This window comes from Ovis aries, chromosome 3 (assembly GCF_016772045.2).
Source record: "Ovis aries strain OAR_USU_Benz2616 breed Rambouillet chromosome 3, ARS-UI_Ramb_v3.0, whole genome shotgun sequence".
Lineage (NCBI taxonomy): Eukaryota > Metazoa > Chordata > Mammalia > Artiodactyla > Bovidae > Ovis > Ovis aries.
Genome location: NC_056056.1, coordinates 5,187,721 through 5,204,371, shown reverse-complemented (window position 1 = coordinate 5,204,371; position 16,651 = coordinate 5,187,721). Strand labels below are relative to the sequence as shown.

At 56.9% G+C, this 16,651-nt stretch overlaps 1 protein-coding gene across 13 annotated transcripts in view; it reads right to left on the bottom strand.

The window, feature by feature from the left end:
- The window catches only part of RAPGEF1 (Rap guanine nucleotide exchange factor 1), a 136,521-nt gene that overhangs the window by 18,888 nt on the left and 100,982 nt on the right, over nucleotides 1-16,651 (bottom strand). For 8 of the 13 annotated variants that reach the window (XM_027966247.3, XM_042248038.2, XM_060411656.1 and 5 more), the window contains 3 exons: nucleotides 15,176-15,334; nucleotides 2,583-2,852; nucleotides 1,136-1,216 (listed from right to left, as the gene is read on the bottom strand). The exons of 4 other annotated variants lie outside the window; for them this stretch is intronic. In XM_027966247.3, coding sequence (XP_027822048.1) covers nucleotides 1,136-1,216; nucleotides 2,583-2,852; nucleotides 15,176-15,334 — 510 coding nt within the window. The remainder of the gene's footprint in view (nucleotides 1-1,135; nucleotides 1,217-2,582; nucleotides 2,853-15,175; nucleotides 15,335-16,651) is intronic. One more of the 13 variants, XM_042248036.2, reaches the window with a different exon arrangement.

Sequence of the window (16,651 nt, the reverse complement as noted above, 5' to 3'; positions counted from 1 at the left end):
CCGGGGTGTGCAGCACACCTCTGCTGACCTCCTAGCCACAGACGCCCTTAGCACCACAGTGCTCGCCTGACCCTGTCACGGGCTCAGGCACACAAGACAGCCCCTTCCCTCCTCCAGCGCCCTGGCTTCTTCCTGGGAACCTGGCCCACCCCTCTCAGTGACCACATGGCCCTGGCACCCCTGGTCTGCCACCCAGGCCGCAACAGAGAAGGGAGGACCCGGGGGGCAGGACACAAAGATGCAGAAATGTCCTCATGGAGGGTCACAGGGGGAGGGGAGCCCTGGAAGGTCAGCCTGGGACGGGCTCCGTGTACAGAGGCTGACCTGGAAGATGCAAGGGACAGCCGGGGAAAAACAGCTCCCGAGGACCAGGCTGGATTCCACCAGAGTGGGAACTCCACCTCATTCTACAGCTTGCTAACACCTGAAGTGGGGCCTGCTTGTGTGGATATCTGAGGTGCTTCGGGGTCATCATAATGAGAGTGACCATGCTTTCAACGACTGGGCCCTTTGAGCTGACCCCAGAGGAGGACGGAGTCCCCTCAGGGTACCCCCTTTAGGGACTGGGACTGGCTCAGAGTGGGGAGAGTTACTCTGGAAGGTTCTGCACTCGCTCATGATTTGCTGCAGCAAAACCCGGACAGCTGACTGCTCAGCAGAAGCACGGCCCCTCAGCCACCTGGCACTGGGACAGCAGAGGACCAGGGCGACCACGACGGTGTGAGGCCTGGGGGTCTCACCAGCTGCCCTGGGAGCAGCGGTGTGGACGTGGAGCTTGCTGGGGGAGGGGTGTGGGTTTGGAGAGCTGGGTACAGGAGAGAGAATTCCCCGCCTCAGAGGATGGACAGGAGACAGGCCTCAACACCAGAAGATGGGGTAGGAAGAAATCCCTGAGAGTAGCCAGCCAGGGCCGAGCCGGCTGCTCTGTGATTCCCAGCAGGCCCGCTGGCTAGGCTGCAGGGGACCCACACGCGGAAGCGAAAGCAAAGAAGGCTCCGCTGGAAGCACCGTCCTCTCCTTGCAGAGCCAGGTCGGCCCCGGGCCAGGCAGCTCTTGAGCAGGAGGCTCAGGCCGATGGGAGCAGGGCCGAGCCGCAGGCCTGGCTGCATGCACGAGGCAGCCCGAGGTTACTTACTCCTCGAGGGCGGGCCAGCTCCTCGCTGCTCTGGCCAGAGCAATACAGACTGACGTAGTCCCCCTCACAGGTGTGCTCGCTCTGGGGGAGACAGGATGAGAGATACCCACCTGTGATGGCCCCGCCAGGCTGGCCCTGACTGGGATGCTCTTTCTCAAGGAGGGGAAGACAGTGCCCTCCATTCCCTGGGGACCTTGCCAGGGTCAGGGGACAAAGCTGTTTTTGCCACTGCCTGTCTCTGTCAGAGGGGACCCAGGTTTCCCGCTGGAGCTTCTCCAAAGACGTCATGGGCACTCTGGCCCTCAAAGTGCCCTGGAAGAGGCATACTCTTCCGTGCTCTGCTATAGCAGGGACATCAGGGGCTGCAGCATGGCACAGGGGGCAGTCACGGAGGGCAGGAGGATGTGGGACGGGGGGCAGTCATGGGGGACAGGGGGCAATCACGGAGGGTGGGGATAGGGGATGGGGGTCAATCACAGGGGATGGGGGTGCAATCATGGAGGGCAGGGGCAATCACGGAGGGCGGGGAATGGGAAACGGGAGGCAATCATGGAGAGTGGGGGATAGGGGATGTGGGCAATCACAGAGGACGGGGGCAGTCATGGAGGACGAGGGATGGGGGACAGGAAGCAATCATGGAGGGTGGGGGATAGGAGATGGGGGCAATCACGGAGGGCGGGGGCAATCATGGAGGGTGGGGGATGGGAGGCAATCATGGAGGGTGGGGGATAGGAGATGGGGGCAATCACGGAGGGCGGGGGCAATCACGGAGGGTGGGGGACAGGGGAGGGGGAGCAGTCACAGAGGAGGGGGGGTAGTTCACGGAGGATGGGAGGCAATCACGGGGGCGGGGGGGCAATCACGGAGGACAGGGGCAATCACGGGGGGTGGGAGGCAATAATGGAGGATGGGGGGCAGTCACGGAGGGAAGGAGAACATCCCCACGCTGGAGGGCCGGCTGCAGGCGCCTGCACTTGTCCTGCCCCGTCCCCCTATCCCCAGGCACAGCAGCCTTGCCCTGAGCCTGGAGGAGGCACTGCAGGCCGCCGGGCCGCACGGCAAGCAGGCCCCCACCCCCAGTGCCACACAACTCTACACGCAATTGCCCCTGGGCTGTCAGAGGCCTCTGTGCCCTTCTCTAGAATCCCCCCAACCGCACGGAAGACCAGCAGGATTTACACGTCACGATTAGGACAACAGATCGTCTCTAAGTAGCCACTGACCCATCTGTGGAAAATCAGATCCTAGTTTGCTGGGAATCCACACGGAAGGTTTCATTTCTGTTCTGGAAGCTGACGGGCTACCATCTCACCAGGGGGACCTGTGCACCCCTCAGCCCAGCCACCGCGACGGGGCCCACGCCAGCAACGGCCTCGACAGCGAGGGTGGGCGGAGGCTTTCTTGGGATGTGCAGCCCCGCGTGGAGGTGTGTGTGTTGAGTTCTCACCGAAGGCGTCTGGGGCGAGTCAGTGAAAGAGGTTTCGGAAGGAAGGCAGACAGTGTTCCCGTGAAAGCTGCTCTCCTGAGATGAGAGAGGCCCGTCCAGGGTGCTGGGAGGCAGACTGGCCACGGGCGGCACGGCTAAGTCAGAGCTCTGAGACTGGTGGACAGGTGGGAAGTGTGGAGAGGAAGAGGAGGTAGACGGAAGGAAAGGCTGGACGGAAGCTTGGCTGTGAGGCACGAAATCCTGCGAATAGGACCTAAACACGGACTTGTACTACAGAGTCAGAGTGGAACACAGACACGAACATGAGAGGAGGGAAGAAGAAAACAGACAAGAGAAAAAGTCATTAGATTAACTCGGCTGAGCCGTGACGGGCCGGTCACAGTCTTTCAAACGAGGACACCACTCAGGCCAAACCACCCCTGTGGCCCTCTGGCTGGAGGTCCCCCCACCCTGGCTCAGCAGCCCCTTGAGAAGAGCCTGAAGACCACCCAGAGCCATCCTCAGTGTCTACAGGGCGGGACGTGGTGCCCCTCCAAGGAGAGCAAGCCCCTACCCCACACTGTGGAGGGGGGGGGGTCCCATCCTCTGTATGTCAGAAAATTGAACCTATGCAGACCCGTCTACACAGACTGTCCTTCCAGGAACCTCATGACTCCACCGAGCGTGTGCAGACACCTGGTCACATTTACTCATTTTGACTTTCTTTTTGATGAATCTCTCTGATTTTAGTTCTTGAAAGTCAAATACTGCAAGCCTTTTCAATATTGTAGTCACTTCAAATCCTTTTGGAAGGGAAGTGATAAGCCTTAAACATGGTTGAAAGAACTGTGCTCCCAAAACACTAAAAATTTCTGAGTTTCCCTTTCTGCCCATCTTTTTCCTTTCTTTAACAGATGAAGTGCAACGCCTCTGATGCCCCCTTAGGACCTCAAGGCTCCATTCTCCGAGGGTCCCATCATGAAAGAAAAGTCTGAGGTCAGGCTGGGCAGAGACCAGAGCCCGTGAGTGCAGACTCAGGCCCGGGCTGCGCTACAGAAGGAGAGTTGGAGACCACCAGTTAACAGTCCCCTGGGGTGGCCAGGCCTGCCCTGCCCACCGTTCTGGAGAAACGGGGACGAATGTGTAGCAGGGGCTGAGTTTGGAGCCCCCGCCAGGCTCACTTCCCACCACGAGGGGCTGGAACTTGACAAAAGCCTGCCCCAAAAAACAGGCACACCGCTTGCTCAGCTGTCCTCTCTGCATTTTGGCATAGGATTTTTTTTGTGAGGCGTGTGGGATCTTAGTTCCCTGATCAGGGGTTAAACCTGGACCCCTGGCAGTAGAAGCAAGGAGTCCTGACCACTGGACTGCCAGGGAATACCCGGCACAGGATTTTTGAAATCCATGAAGCAAGAGGAAATGAAGACTTAAACTAATGAGAGGCTAAAGCCACTCATCCCCTTAGCATTTCTCTAAAGCTACACTTCAACCTGAGGGGAGAGCTGCTGTCACACAAGGAGCAGGCATACTCCCCTTTGCCCCCCACCAGCCTCCTCGGGCTGTGGATCAGAGTTCAAAGCTCCCCTGCTCCTTGGTGAGGCCATGAGCCCCATGGCTGTTGGTTTATATCTGACCCAGGGTACCTGTCTAGAAACTGACTGTCCCCACACATCTTACTCCCATCTAACTCAGAAGCTCAAGGCCAACCCAGACACACAGGGGAACAAGTGAAGAAGCACAGCACGACAATGAAGCCTGGGTTCCTGCTGGTCCCATCTGTCCACGTGCCTTCTTTGGGGAGAAGCCCGTGGCGGCGGAGCCCTGGCTCAGCTGTCCTCCCCCTGGGGCCGTGGGGCCTGAGCGTCCATGGGGCACCCTACTCAGGGCCAGTAGCCGCCGCCTTCCATCTGACCTCTCAGAGCAGTGGTCCAAGCCAGGCCCTTGCTGGGGGTGGCGCGTCTGGCTTTGGGGGCTGTTTCACCTCTGGAGTGTGCTCCCCCCACAGCCATAGGGAGGCGCTCTCACTGGCCGAGAAGGTGCCCAGAGGAGACCGTGAGTGAAGTGCATCAGCTGAGGGAGGGGACGGCCCGGCTGGTCCCGGGAGACCGTCTGAGGGACCCCTGCGCCGGCCGCACTGAGGCAGTGGCTGCAGACTCCCGCAGGAGTCCAGCCCCCAGGCCTGCCGGACACTCACTCCCGCACACAGGCGCCTCTCCCTTGGCCACGACTGCCTCGCTCACAACCCACCTTCAGTGCTGCTATGGTCGGAACGTCGGTGCCCCCCCAAATTTGTATGTTGAAATCCTCACCCCTCCAGATGCTAGGGTCTGTGCTACAGAAAAGAGGCTCTACCCTCTGCCATGTGAGGACGAAGAAAAGTCCGTGACCAGGGAGAGGGCCTCGCCCAACCATGCTGGCCTCTGGAGCTGTGAGAAACACACTTGCTGTTATAAGCCACCCAGGCTGCAGTAATCTGTTACAGCAGCCAGAACGAACCAGGCCAAATCCTGGCTCTGGGGTCCTGATGTGTGCTCACTGACACCCCCCCATCCCTGAAGCATGAAAACGCATAGAGCACTGGAGTGGGCCTGCCCCAAGCCAGTGCAGTCCAAGTGCAGCAGTAAAGCCTCAGTCTGAGCAGTCCACAGAGATCACACACAGCTCCGCACAGCACAATGACATTGCATTAGCACGTGCAGCCGGTTGCGGGCAGCGGGTCGGACTCTGTGCGTCACCGGTGGTTGGGGAAACCCAAGTAAGATGGTAGGTGTTGCAAGAGGGCATCAGAGGGCAGACACACTGAAACCATACTCACAGAAAACTAGTCAATCTAATCACACTAGGACCATAGTCTTGTCTAACTCAGTGAAACTAAGCCATGCCCATGGGGCAACCCAAGACGGGTGGGTCATGGTGGAGGGGTCTGACAGAATGTGGTCCACTGGAGAAGGGAATGACAAGCCACTTCAGTATTCTTGCCTTCAGTATTCTTCCCACGAACAATATGAAAAGGCAAAATGATACGATTCTGAAAGAGGAACTCCCCAGGTCAGTAGGTGCCCAATATGCTACTGGAGACCAGTGGAGAAATAACTCTAGAAAGAATGAAGGGATGGAGCCAAAGCAAAAACAATACCCAGCTGTGGATATGACTGGTGATAGAAGCAAGGTCCAATGCTGTAAAGAGCAATATTGCATAGGAACCTGGAATGTCAGGTCCATGAATCAAGGCAAATTGGAAGCGGTCAAACAAGAGATAGCAAGAGTGAACGTTGACATTCTAGGAATCAGCGAACTAAAATGGACTGGCATGGGTGAATTTAACTCAGATGACCATTATATGTACTACTGCGGGCAGGAATCCCTCAGAAGAAATGGAGTAGCCATCATGGTCAACAAGAGTCCGAAATGCAGTACTTGGATGCAATCTCAAAAACGACAGGATGATCTCTGTTCATCTCCAAGGCAAACCATTCAATATCACGGTAATCCAAGTCTATGCCCCAACCAGTGACGCTCAAGAAGCTGAAGTTGAACGGTTCTGTGAAGCCCTACAAGGCCTTTTAGAACTAACACGCACAGCGCGGGTGCCTTTTCTGGGAGCTGAGGCAACTGCTGAGAGGGCACGTGCACAAGTCATGCAGTGTGACCTCGGGCAGGGGGGCGAGTTCTGAGCCTGTCTCCTCCTCTTTAAAGCAGGGATGGAAGCAGCAGTTCTTCCCTCCCAGGGGCTCTGTGTGCGTTTACTGAGACGCCCTGTAAGTTTGGCTGGGTGACAAGCAATCAGCGTCAGCTCTCCTCTCCTGCCCTCCAAAATACCCTCAGGAGCGCCTTGAGAAACAGAGCCAAGGCGTTTAATTAACTCAGTACATACTTACTGAATGAGGGAATGCTTAGGAATGGATCTTAATGCTGTTATTAACCAAGGTGCCCAGAATGTCGCCTGACTCAGCAGTGTCTCGACGGCGGGCGCGGGGGGTCGTGGACAAGCTGCCTGGGCTGTGCAGGTACGGGTCCGCAGGGGAGGCCACTGAGGGTGAGGATGGCAGAGGAGAGGGGCGGCCACCAGGGAGAAGGGAAGGAGGGTGCGCGTCTCTGGGACAGAGTGGCTGGCTGCCCTGCCCTCCTTCCCTCAGCAACAACCAGGCTGCCTGGGCTCAGCTCTGGTATTCTAGCTATGCGGTCCTGCTGGGACAGCAGCCAGGCCTGAACATCACCTTCAGGGGGCAGCAGTGGTGGTAGGGGGCGCGGGGGAGACACAGGGCTGCTCTCTAATCACCACCAGGCCGGTCCCTCCCTGGCCCTGCAAGCTCATGCTTGTACCGCAGTCAACAAATCCAGTATCCATCGCCTCCCCCGAGCAGTGTTTCCAGGCCCTTTAAGATCACATTTATTTCACAAGGGCAGGGAGAACGCAGGGCTGGCCGTGGAACAGAAAACACGCCTTCACCGCAGCCTGGAATCTATTTTAGGATCTGGCTGGTGCCGGGCTTCACTGCTGCACTCCGCGGCAAGAATTTTTATTTATAGCTGGAGTAAGACTGTCTGGGCCCAAGAGTCTATAATGGGACGGGCTGCCTGTTGGGAGGCGGCATGTTTCTGCGGAAGATCTATGCGTGCTCGAGTGACTTCTGCGGAGGAGGAGGGGCACCTGGCCCCCCGCGTCAGCCCTGATCTCACAGTCAAAGTGCCAGCAAGAGCCACCTCATGATGGTGGGGATGGCAGCTACTCTCACAGAAGGTGTCCTGCTGGGCAGAGGAGGCGCTGAAGGTTTTATGTGAGCCACCTCGTTTACTCTGCACCAAGTTACAGTCCTCCTTACGAAGATGCAGAGACAGGCCGGAAGGGCAGCCGTGGACCTAGTAAGCCACAGCTGGGCTCAGCTCGACAGAGACGGTGCTGGGTCAGCCCCCTCACACTCAGGGAGCACTCTGGGCATGTGACAGGCCCTAAGCTTGCGATCCTGCAGCTCTGCAGGGTCTGGTCTGCTCGCTCCGCCCAGAGACCACCCAAGCGATGACCAACCTGCAAGAGGCAAAGGCCTGACATACACGTCAGACACGTAGAGCAAAGACCTACCCTCGTGAGAGACACAGGAGCCAGCAACCCACTCTCTGGAGTACACACCTGAAAGGACCACTGAGTCTCCTGGGTGTGAAGGAGGAGGGAGACTGCCTTGATGGGTGGCCAGTCACGTGCTAGGCAGCAGAGCTGCCTGAAGCTGGCCAGGCACCAGTTTTCAGTGCCACTTCCTTTCCATTACATCCTGGCATGAAAGATGACTAGGGACAGGCCCTGCACTGTTGGGAAGAAAGCAGGAAAGTAGATCTTCATAAGAAAACCTCTGATTCCTCAACATGACAGACATTCCATCTAATCCCTGTGATTATCAGAGGGCCGGGGCCCAGAGGAGGCGGTCAGCGTGCCAACAGCCGAGGGCTGGAGCTGCAGGCCAGAGGACCTTGACCGTTACGGCTACTCCAGGGTGGCTCGGGCAGGCCCCAAGCTCTGGAGAGCACCCAGCCCCGCCAATCATCACAGCGACTCCATGGTGACGCAGGCCCCACGCTCTGGAGAGCGCCCAGCCCTGCCAATCACGGGAAATGCACTTGTCTGAGTGAGTGGACTGACCGTGGCCCCAAGTGTTCGGGGGTGAAGAAGCCGCCAGAGATCAGTCATTACTATACACCCTTGGCTCCAGCGAGGCTTGTGACTTCAGGGGTTTGAACACTACTTGGCGAAAACAGATACGCTCTTGGACAGCTTGTTTGGGGGCTTAAAGTTTTATCCATCATTTGGGAGAAAACATATTCAAAGGAGCTGTAATTTGAGGGTGGTTTGGGCTTTCTTCTCCTATAGTGAGCTGGGGGCTCAGCGGAAGCGTCCTTCAAACAGGGCCTGCGAGTGTCCACACAATATGGGCCTCAGTTATTTCTCTTGGAAGGAAGTAAAGCTTTGAGCCGATGCAAAACACACAGCCTCGATCTCCTGGGGAGGGATCTCCTGGAAACAACCACATCTTACTTGGTTCTCAGATGGGACATGACCATTCTGAGATCACCAGGAAGGACCCTTGATAATGGTTCTTCTCACTCCGTGGGGCAAACTGGCCACAAGACTGCCTGTCTCCACTCTCCTTCCTGAGCCTAGTCAACTACATGTTTACAAAAGCCGTCTTAGGCCCGGAGGAAACTTCCTTCTTTGAGGTGCCTGTGTTCATTTATAACTACTACATGTTAGATAATGTCAGAAGCAGAGTTTTTGAAGCCAAGTGGCAGGGTCAGAGGCCGATGCTGAGAGCTCCTGTGCTCAAGGCAAGGAGAGACACTGCTGTGGGTCCCGTCGTGGGAACAAGGAGCCAGCACTCAGCTCACCCAAGGAAGGCGGCATCGACGTCACATGTGTGCAAAAAATGCCTTCTCTCTTTTTGAATTCATTTAAAATTCTAATTTGTAATTCTACAACAAAGGATACAGAAGAACAAAAATGTCCACTCGGGAGAATCTTAGGGCAGGTGAAAGCAGAACCCTACTACGCTTCCTCTCGTGCTTCAGACTCCTGCATTTGAATCACAAGATCTTCCTTGAAGAACACTACATTTTTGGCCAATGGTTTCATGGCTAATTATATTTTTGTGAGAACCTCCAATACATCTTTGGAGGCTCTGTATATTCCTTAAATATTAACCTCAGGGCTTCCCTGGTGGCTCAGTGAGAAAGAATCTGCCTGCCAGTGCAGAAGACACAGGCTCTATCCCTGCTCCAGGAAGACCCCACACGCTGCAGAGCAACTAAGCCCGAGCTCTAGAGCCTGGGGACCACAACCAGGGAGCCCACGCGGCACGGCTGCTGAAGCCAGTGCGTCCTAGAGCCAGTGCGACGAGAGGGGCCAGCGCAGTGAGAAGCGCGAGCGCCAGAGGGGACCCCGCTCACTGCAATCAGAGAGAAGCCTGCACAGCCACAGAGACCCAGTGCTGTCAAAAGTACATAAGGAAATGACTTCATTTTAAGAAATGCTTCTCTGCACTAAAGAAACAAACATTGACCTCGATAACGTCAACTCTTCATACGAAGATTTAGTACAGATTCCACAGTGATCTGAATTCAGTTCTAGAAACACAACTCCACTATTTCTCACTCAGTGTGGCTTTACGCAGCACGACAGGGGCTCTAACTCACACCTACCCTTAGTGCCCTACGGAGAGCCTGCGGCTACACTCTGTCCTGCGTCAGAACACTGTCAGGACGAAGAACGCGTGTCTCTCGACGTCCAGCCTGTGCACAGGCTTTTCTTTCTCCTGAGCCTTCTCGGGTCTCAGCGCTTACTGGCCACTGAGCAATTCATAGACATCAACCTGACACTGTGCTTTTCACGATGGGGGTCTGATTCTAACCTCAGCTCTGACTTAACACTCTTAGCCAGTGGTCCAGCTTCTCTAGTCTGGTGTCTCTGTCTCCAGAACGTGGGTGAACGTTCCATCACAGAACAGGAAGAAGAGCCCCTGGCAAGCTGACAAGCAGCTTGAAATCTCAAGAGTAAAGGCAGCCATCAGCGCACACAGGACCTTCCTAAGGGCCTGGGGGCCTTGTGGTCCCTGACCAGTAAGACTGTCACAGACTACATTAGGTCAGCGTCGTCATCAGCGAGGGGAGGCAGGGAAGTTCATGTCTGAAGCTAGTCTGCGAGAGCTGTCCACAATGACATGAGCACCAACAAGAGTCAGGGAGTCTTTAGCAGGGACAGAAACAGCGGGGGCAGAGCAGCTGCTTTGGCGAGCCCCCAGGACAAGATCCCTAAGGCCCGGTCCTTGGCCCTTGGGTGTCCACCGCAGGCAAGGCAGGCTCACCCTGGGCTCAAGGTGGGGGCCTGACACACAGCCACGCTTCTACCTCTACCTGAGGGGATTAGGATCCCACAGGAGTGTTGGCCCGCCCATGCCTCCTTCTCACAAGGCCGTGTCTGGGCTCGGAGCGGCAGTGAACTTGGAGGTCACACTTCAGGGATGCGCTGGCCACATGGGCACCTGGTTGTTGAGGAAAGGCAGAAAGGCACAGGAGGAACATTCTGGAGGAGCCACATCGCATTTCAAGGACCCAGCAGACTGGAAGAGGCTGCGAAGATCTCAGGCCAGACTCAGAGGGGCCTGCAAAGACTCCTGCGTGGCTGGCAAAACAGCCCTGCTTTCCTCGCTACTGATGGTGCTGGGGGCCGCTCTTTAGCAAACCCTGGGAGGTCGGGCAGGCGACAGAACAAAGAGCCGGAGAGAGGTCAGCTCAGAGGTGAACCTGCCTGCCCGGGGCCCTTGGTACTGCCCATGGACCCTCCCTCTTCTCTCAGAGTAAGTTTGCTCTGAGCAGGCGGGAAGCCAGTGAGGAAAAGACGATGTCAGGAAGACACAGGGGACAGAGTCGGGGAGGCGGGGGGGCTACTTAACCAGCAGGAGGGCACACCTGCTGCGGTCCACAATCTTCCTTCCTGCCTCCCTCTCCTTCCCTGCTTGGCCTTTCCACCTGTCAGATGCCTTCATCTCGGTGATGGCTGGTGACTGGAGACTGACGAGGGGGCAGACAGGGTGAGCCACCCCCGGGCAGGTCCTAGGAGGGCCCGTGCGCTGCAGCGTGGAAGCCCGGCCCGGCTCTCAGAGGGTCACAGCCAGCAGCTCCACCCACCGTCTCCATTTAAACTGAAGTCCTCAACAGGATACACATGACTTTCTTACCCGAGAGACTTTTAAAAACAGAGGACAGTCATTATGGGTATTTCTGAAGTTCTTCTTTTGGGTCTTCTAGAAGTTTTGATTCTCCAGAATCATTTTGGAAGCCAAGATAGTAAAGAAAATATTTCAGCAGAGTCCTAGCATCCAGCTTTATCTCTTGGTGACAGTTAATATCGGTGAGCCAAGAAAGAATAGGCCTGGAGGGAGGTGGCTTTTGTAACATCAGTGTTGTAATGTCCAGAGGACTGGAAACCCTAATGGTTATTAACAGGTTCCCAATAATAGGTTGGTCGAGGGAAAAGTGAATATGGACCCAGCTCAGAGCTTCCAAGACTTCTCACCACTAGGGTTCAGAATAGAGAAAATGCAAGCCCAGGAAGGGCCACAGTGGGAACAGCAGTGGGAATCCAGGGTGGTGGGGGAAGGACTGGGGCTGGAGGGACGGGAGTTTGGGGGGAGGTGTGAGTCGGGCAGTTAGCACAGGCAAGGCCGCAGCAAGGACAGGGCAGGTGGCCAGGGGTACAAGTGATGGAGGAGAATCCAGGGGTGGGAGGAGGACGCCAGTGCCACATCTGAGAGGTGTACCTCAGTGGGCCCATCACTCAAACACTCAGCCGTGCCATCAAGGGGCAGGCGTACTACAAGGCCTACTGGAATTGGAACAGGCACGAGGGGGCCAGCTGCCCATGCCCGGGGGTGGCTGCACCTAGCTCTCCACATCGTTCTGGCCTCATAGTAGCTCATCATTTCCCTGAACACCTTCTTCTACCCAATTGGTCTTAACGTCCTAGACGCCACATGTCTGAGCAGCTGTCCAAGTCTCCTAGAATCACAGTGCATGCCAGGAAGGAAAGGGGGTCTGTGGACTGGGGGCTAAGCAGACCCAGACAAAGATTGTGAAGAGGAGGGTGGGCACCTCCCAGGAACGGGAGCAGGAACACGTCTGGGGACAAGCAGGAAAGAGTGGTCAGGGCTGGGCCCAAGCCCGGAGGGCAGCACCCAGGAGGAAGCAGCAGGTTTCGACCGCAGGGCAGGATGCGCGAACGGTGGGCTGTTGTCACCCCCTCCAGCCGCTCTCCCTGGGCCTCACTCCTGAGAGTTTATACTTGAGACAAGCTTCTACTCCCCACCTTCAGGCAGGTCCCTCACTGACCTTCATCTCCCTGAAACCTTAACTGGCTTTCAGACCACAACTCCGGCGCCCCCTCCTGACACCGTCCTGCCCCCACTGCCCACAGCCTTCCCCAGACGTCTGTGACCTTCACCCTGCTGCCCACGCCCTGCCCGAGCCGGAGTCCCCTTTCCACTTGACCCACTCTGCCTACTCCCTAGCACGGGCTTCTCAAGGACAACGGGCCGTCCTGCTTGCCCTGGCTCCTCCCGGCTGCCTGACCCACACCGGGAGCGGCTCTGTTCCTACCACACCCCATCTTCCACGGGGCCCTGGAAAAGGGGCTAGGCGTGCCTCTGCAGCGCCTCCATCACGCTAAGCTGACCAGCGCAGGTTCACTGCTCTACAGTTCCCTGGGCAAGCTTTTCAATCTTCCTGTTACAAGGCAGAAGTAATAGGCCACTGGGCAAAGAACTTCAGATTTGGCACCTGCTATTTTCCTATGAGGCAGCTCTTGGGAATTCCATGCTGGACTGATGACCCAAGTCCAGGGATGAAGGAACAAAGACATTTGGCAATGAAGCGCTGCTCCAAGAGCACATCAAAGCCCTCTGTCTGGGGCTCATCTCCAAATGTAAGCAGAGAATATACATGAAAAACGTACTGGCATTACCGCTAAATCATTTCTCTGGGGTTTCTGCATTTCAGATGTCAACTATTCCATATATCTAGGCCATCACTAACATTCCTGGAGGCCTGGAGGGGCTTCGCTTCAAGTGAAATAAAGCGCCCTTCTTAGCTCACTCCTCTCAGGCTCCTTTGTGGAGCTGGTGCTGAGATGCAAGATGTTGTAAGACTCCTCTGTGTGCTGAGGGGAAAATTATGACATACTCATACCCCAGCTTAAATTAAAATGTCCTCGAATTCTCTTTAATTCTACAGTATACAGTCCAGTTCATTCAGTCTTCTCCCCAAACTATTCAAAAGGGATGTAGACATTCTTAGGAAAACTCACACTTACTTTCTGTTTGTAGAGGGGAGGGGAAAAAAAAATGTCAAGACCTAGGATTGTCTCAAGGCCAAGTTTTGCAAGATTTGTGAAAAGAGCTGTCAGAGGTGGCTGCTGAGGAAACAGAGGGTGTCTGTGCACCAGAGCCAGGGAGGGTGGGGAGTGGTCCTGCCTTGCCCGGCGAGGTCTGGGAGCTGAAGGGAAGACTGCATCCCGAGGTCCCCTCAATGGGGAGGACCAGCTTCACTTGGGCACTGGGTTGCTCCAAATACGGAGAACGGACAAGACCACACTGGGAACCCAAGCTTGGAGAGGGCTCTGACGTCACCAGGTCAACCTGGTCATTCAAGAGGGCAAAGGCAGTCCAAGCAAGTGAAGACATCTGCCGAGGCACTCACGCACAGGATCAGAACAAGCCAAGGCTAGAACCCAGAACTCTAAGACAAGAGCAATAACGACAGACGTTCCAAGCTTACTACCTGCCCAGCAGTTTCTTGTGATTTTACTTAATCGTCCCATTCACAGAAGAGGAGGCAAGGAAAAGTGCTACCCCAGAGGACTGAACTTGAGGCCTGGGAGGATGCGAGTCACCTCGGGACGGGTCCACCGAGCTCCCTTGGAGAGTCCTTTCCTGAGCCCTGACACCCAGGGTGTCACTAGACAGAATCAGCAGGAGGTGGGGGCGGTCAGGTTCTTGAGCAGATGCAGATCCCAGAGGAAGACAGCAGACCTGCACAGCCTCTGAGGCGTCAGCGCCGTGTGTCTGCAGACAGCACGCCAGCCCTCCTCCTGCCACCCCACCTCCACAGGGTGGCCTGCGGAAGGGCCCGCCCAGCGGAGGTCGAGTCCACTCTCCTTCCCAGGCTGCACTGCCTGGGGCCTGGCCCAGAGGATGCATGCCAGCCCCACACTGATGCCTTATGATGCCTGCAGGTTTCCATCTGTATTCCTGGAGCCCAGCCGACTGCCCTGTGAACAAGCCCAGGCTGGCCTGATGCAGCGGACAGGTCAGGAGGGTCACTGCCAGACCAGCCCCCACTGGGGTGCCAGGGATGTGGGCGAGTCCAGCCCTTGGCAGCCAGGCCTGTTCTGATCAGCACAGCTGCGCTGCTAAGCTGTGTCCTAGGCAAGGCTTCCCTGGTGGCTCAGCTGGTAAAGAATCCGCCTGCAGTGCGGGAGACCAGGGTTTGATCCCTGGGTTGGGAAGATCCCCTGGAGAAGGGAAAGGCTACCCATCCCAGTACTCTGGCCTGGATAATTCCATGGACTGTATAGTCCATGGGGTCACAAAGAGTCGGACATGACTGAGCAACTTTCACTTTCCGGCAAGGACAAACGGTTACTGCTCTTTAGGCCACAGGTTTTGGGGTGATTTGTTACATTAGCAAGAGGTAGTGAAAGCTAACTGATGCAGCTCTCTTAACTTCAGCTCCATCATACTGGATACAGGCTGCTCTGCTTCCTACGTGAGGAATATTCCTTTTTAAACACAGAACACTACAGGGCTGACCCAATGCCCAGTGGAGAACAGAATAAAAAAGCCAAAACATCTCTGCCAGTTTATGTCTGAGTCATGATGCTCTGAGCGTGGCCACTAAGAGTCCCACCCCAACCCACTCCAGCCACTCACACCGACCTTCGGGCCACCCTTCCTGTCTGGGGTCTGTGGAGGGCTAGAGCCAGCGACAGGCAGCAGCATGCATGTCGGGAGGCATCGGCCACGAGGGAAAGGTCCTGCTCTCCAGGTTCCCGGTAGCGAGTGCAGGGAGCGACTCACCGAGGGCACAGGTAAGCTGCCGTGCCGGCTGAGAAAGGAGTTAGAGACGGACACACTGATGCCCGGAGCGGCACTGCCGTCCTCGGGGGTGAAGGCCACTTTAGTTTGCTGGACACAGTAGGAGACAGAGGAGAAGGGAGAAGCAGCACAGGAGGCCTGCTGGACAGAGGAGCGAGGGCGGAGACGGGGCGGGAGGGAGAGAAGCAGAGAGCAGTCAGGCACGTGCACACGGAGGGGGCGGGCTGCCCCCTGCCCCGCTGGCACCTTCTGGAGAGGGATGGCTTCCGGGCCCAGCTAGGGGTCTAGGACGACTGTCGAAGGCGAGCTGGGGAGCGGATGCCCTCTTCACTCCTGTGAAGAAGCGGCGGTAAGATGGAAGGAGCCACGCGGACCTGTATGTGCACCCCAGCTCCTCCGCTTCCTGAGGGCCCCAGCACTCCTCTGTGGGAGCGACCGTGCTTCAGGGTGTGGAGCAGGAGCCAGGCGGCCTGGGCCCTAACCTTGGCCTTGCCACGTGGGGCCAGCTTGGCATCAGGCGTCACATGACGCTCTCTGTACCTCAGGTTTCCGGCAGATGGCTGTGTGCGCGTGAAGCACCTAGAACCAGGCCACCCTCAGGGTACGTGGGCCCACAGGTGTACCTGTCATGCTCACTTCTGTCTGGAAAACAGGGTCACACTTCTCGCACTGGCACTGAAGAAGGGGCGCCCAGCAGTCACACACGGGGTGTCTCACGTGTCTGGGCTTCCGCTTCTGCTGTGGGCTTTGAGCCCGTCTCTCCAGCTCTCTCAGCCTCACTTTACTTAAAGTGGGGGTGACAGGGGCCACGGGGAGGGGATGTTCACAGGATGTTTGCCCACCCTCCAGGGCTCCCTGGCAGCCTCTCCCTAGAGAGCCCCTTGGACCGCCACCCTGCCTCGAGGTGAGGTGATGTGACTCTCACAGGGCTGGGATTCAAGCGCGTCCCTCAGGGTTCTCTCCTCAGGGCTCAGCTCCTGTGGGCACCACGGGACACAGAGGACACCCAGGGCCGGGCAATGGGCACCTGTGCACCCAGCAGGAGGGGCTGAGAAAACCAGATCTCAATGAAACTGGCCCAGCTGTTTAACTAAACATTTTAGGTCAGGGGTCCCTGAGGCAGGCATCTATGTGTCTGCGGTGAACAACAGAGACTCACATTCGGGCATATTCAGCTGTCTGTGGGGAGAGCAGGGCAGGTGAAGAGCTGAGACCTGAGCACAGCTGGGGAGACACAGCTGGTTAGTGCAGGACTGGAACCCAGACCCCAGCCTGAGCCTGGCCCGCCTTCCACAAGACAGGCTGCCCCTGCCCCAGAGCCCCCTGTGCATGGGCTCAAGGCCCAGTCGCAGGACTGCTGAGGCCCAGGCAGCTTCCAGGAGTGACCTCAGGACCTTCACCGCCTGGCCATCTACCTCCCAGATCAGCCAGGGCAGCGTCCCCTCGCAGGGGATGAAG